This window comes from Coenobita brevimanus, chromosome 69 (assembly GCF_032717465.1).
Source record: "Coenobita brevimanus isolate Jiangsu-jjx chromosome 69, ASM3271746v2, whole genome shotgun sequence".
NCBI classification, from domain to species: domain Eukaryota; kingdom Metazoa; phylum Arthropoda; class Malacostraca; order Decapoda; family Coenobitidae; genus Coenobita; species Coenobita brevimanus.
In genome coordinates, this window is record NC_137022.1 from 3020836 (window position 1) to 3022486 (window position 1651).

Here is a 1651-nt window from a genome sequence, read left to right on the forward strand (position 1 = left end):
TCACTGCAGCAGCTCCAGCAGGGCAGCGATGTACGTCTGCGCCATTTGTAAAGTCTCGAATTTGGACAGCTTCTGGTCGCCACTCAGGGCCGGGATGTGTTCACGAAGTCTGTCGAAGGCGGTGTTAAGGCCGTTCATCCTACGCCTCTCGCGAGCGTTGGCCGCCAGTCTCCGTTTCTTGATCACGTCGCCACCGATTACCTTGGGCGGCCTCCTTCGACACCTGTCCTGGCGACCGCGAGACACAGCCAGGGCACACTCGGGGCTGGTCAGGTCCGAAACAGCCTCCAAGACAGGATGCGTTGTCCCGGGAGCGCCCCACGACCAGGACGAAGGACCGAAAGAATTTTGGCTCCAGTTTTGCCAAGTTTCCTCTCCACCCTCACAGCTGCTGGTTGGAGAGCACGATGGACTTGGGCGTCCTTCGGAGTAGCTTCCACCCTCAGAATGACACCAGGTACTAGTGTTCTCAGAGGCAGGGGAGCACCTGGTGGGGTAGGGGGCGGCGGGGCTAGGCAGATCCAAGTAGCCAGGTCGGGGTTCCGGGAAGTACCAGTCCACAGACATAGTGTCGCTTGGAGGAGCACCGGCGATCTGACCCTTGCCCTGCCACATGCCTGCCTTATATACCCCGCCTCCCTACCCTCAGGTGACGCGTCATGGACCGCATTCATAAACGTTCCCAGCCTATTATCGTTGGAACAAATCTATAATTCTATGCCAGCCGACACCATTCGGTTATATTCAGCTGAGGGTGAGTAAGAGCAGCATGTAGGTCGTATGCTTAAACCTGAAATAGCATACTGGAGTGCAAAACCCGCATTTTAGACAAGCATTTATGGAACGCCTGTGATTATTACGTAGGTCCAGCCTGCATCCCACACTACAGAATGCAGTCAACAGCCATATAGGAAGGCCAGACATTTTCCATTAAGTACTTCTAAAATCGTCATCAAAAACTTGGGGTTTGCATTCCACGTCCCCATTTCAGGTTTAAGCATACGACCCTAACCCCTTCACGATTAACTGTTACCGTATATATAGCTATTATATTTCAACTAAAACTGTGTGATTATATATAGACGTTTAAGTACAGGAGCCTGAGAGCGTTAAGACTATCATCATTAACCTGTCGCACCCGTTGACGTGATTCTCCTATTTTTTCCTCGCTGCCTCCCGTGTTACTCAGCCTGGGGGGCACTACACCCTGTCCACCATAGGGAGAAGGGGGGTATGGAAGGGTACAGGGAAGGAGATAGGGTAATAAAGAGGGGAAATTGGACAAGGAGGCATAGGAGGGGTAGGGAGAAGTACAGAGGAGGAAGACAAGCGAGGGTGGGGAAGAGGCAGCAGTACAGGAGAGGAGGGGGAGGAAGGAAAGAAACTGGGAGGAAGATGGAAGGATAGTATAAGGTGAGGGAAGGAAGGAAGGAGGAAGGAAGGAAGGGGGGGAGGAAGATGGAAGGAAGGAAGGTAGGAGGATGGGTAGAGGTGGGGAGAGGGAAGGGAGGGTGAGTGAAGGGTAGCACTTACATTGATTGATGCGCTGCAGACTCACTTGACTTACCGACTGATTGATGCTTCTGTTCCCTGAGATGTGGTTGGGTTAGGTTAGGGTAGGTTAGGTTGGGTTGGGTCGCGTCAGGTTAGG

The 1651-nt window shown here is 52.9% G+C and overlaps 1 protein-coding gene across 1 annotated transcript; it reads right to left on the reverse strand.

Moving 5' to 3' along the window:
* LOC145406046 (uncharacterized) lies at positions 1–615 on the reverse strand. Its single transcript, XM_080277232.1, has one exon. It carries the CDS (start codon positions 613–615, stop codon positions 1–3), a length of 615 nt encoding a protein of 204 aa, XP_080133358.1.
* Between the last annotated feature and the right edge of the window lie 1036 nt (positions 616–1651).

Excerpts from the sequence above, each read along its gene's own strand:
- LOC145406046 (XM_080277232.1), bottom strand. The coding sequence starts at position 615 with ATGTGGCAGGGCAAGGGTCAGATCGCCGGTGCTCCTCCAAGCGACACT.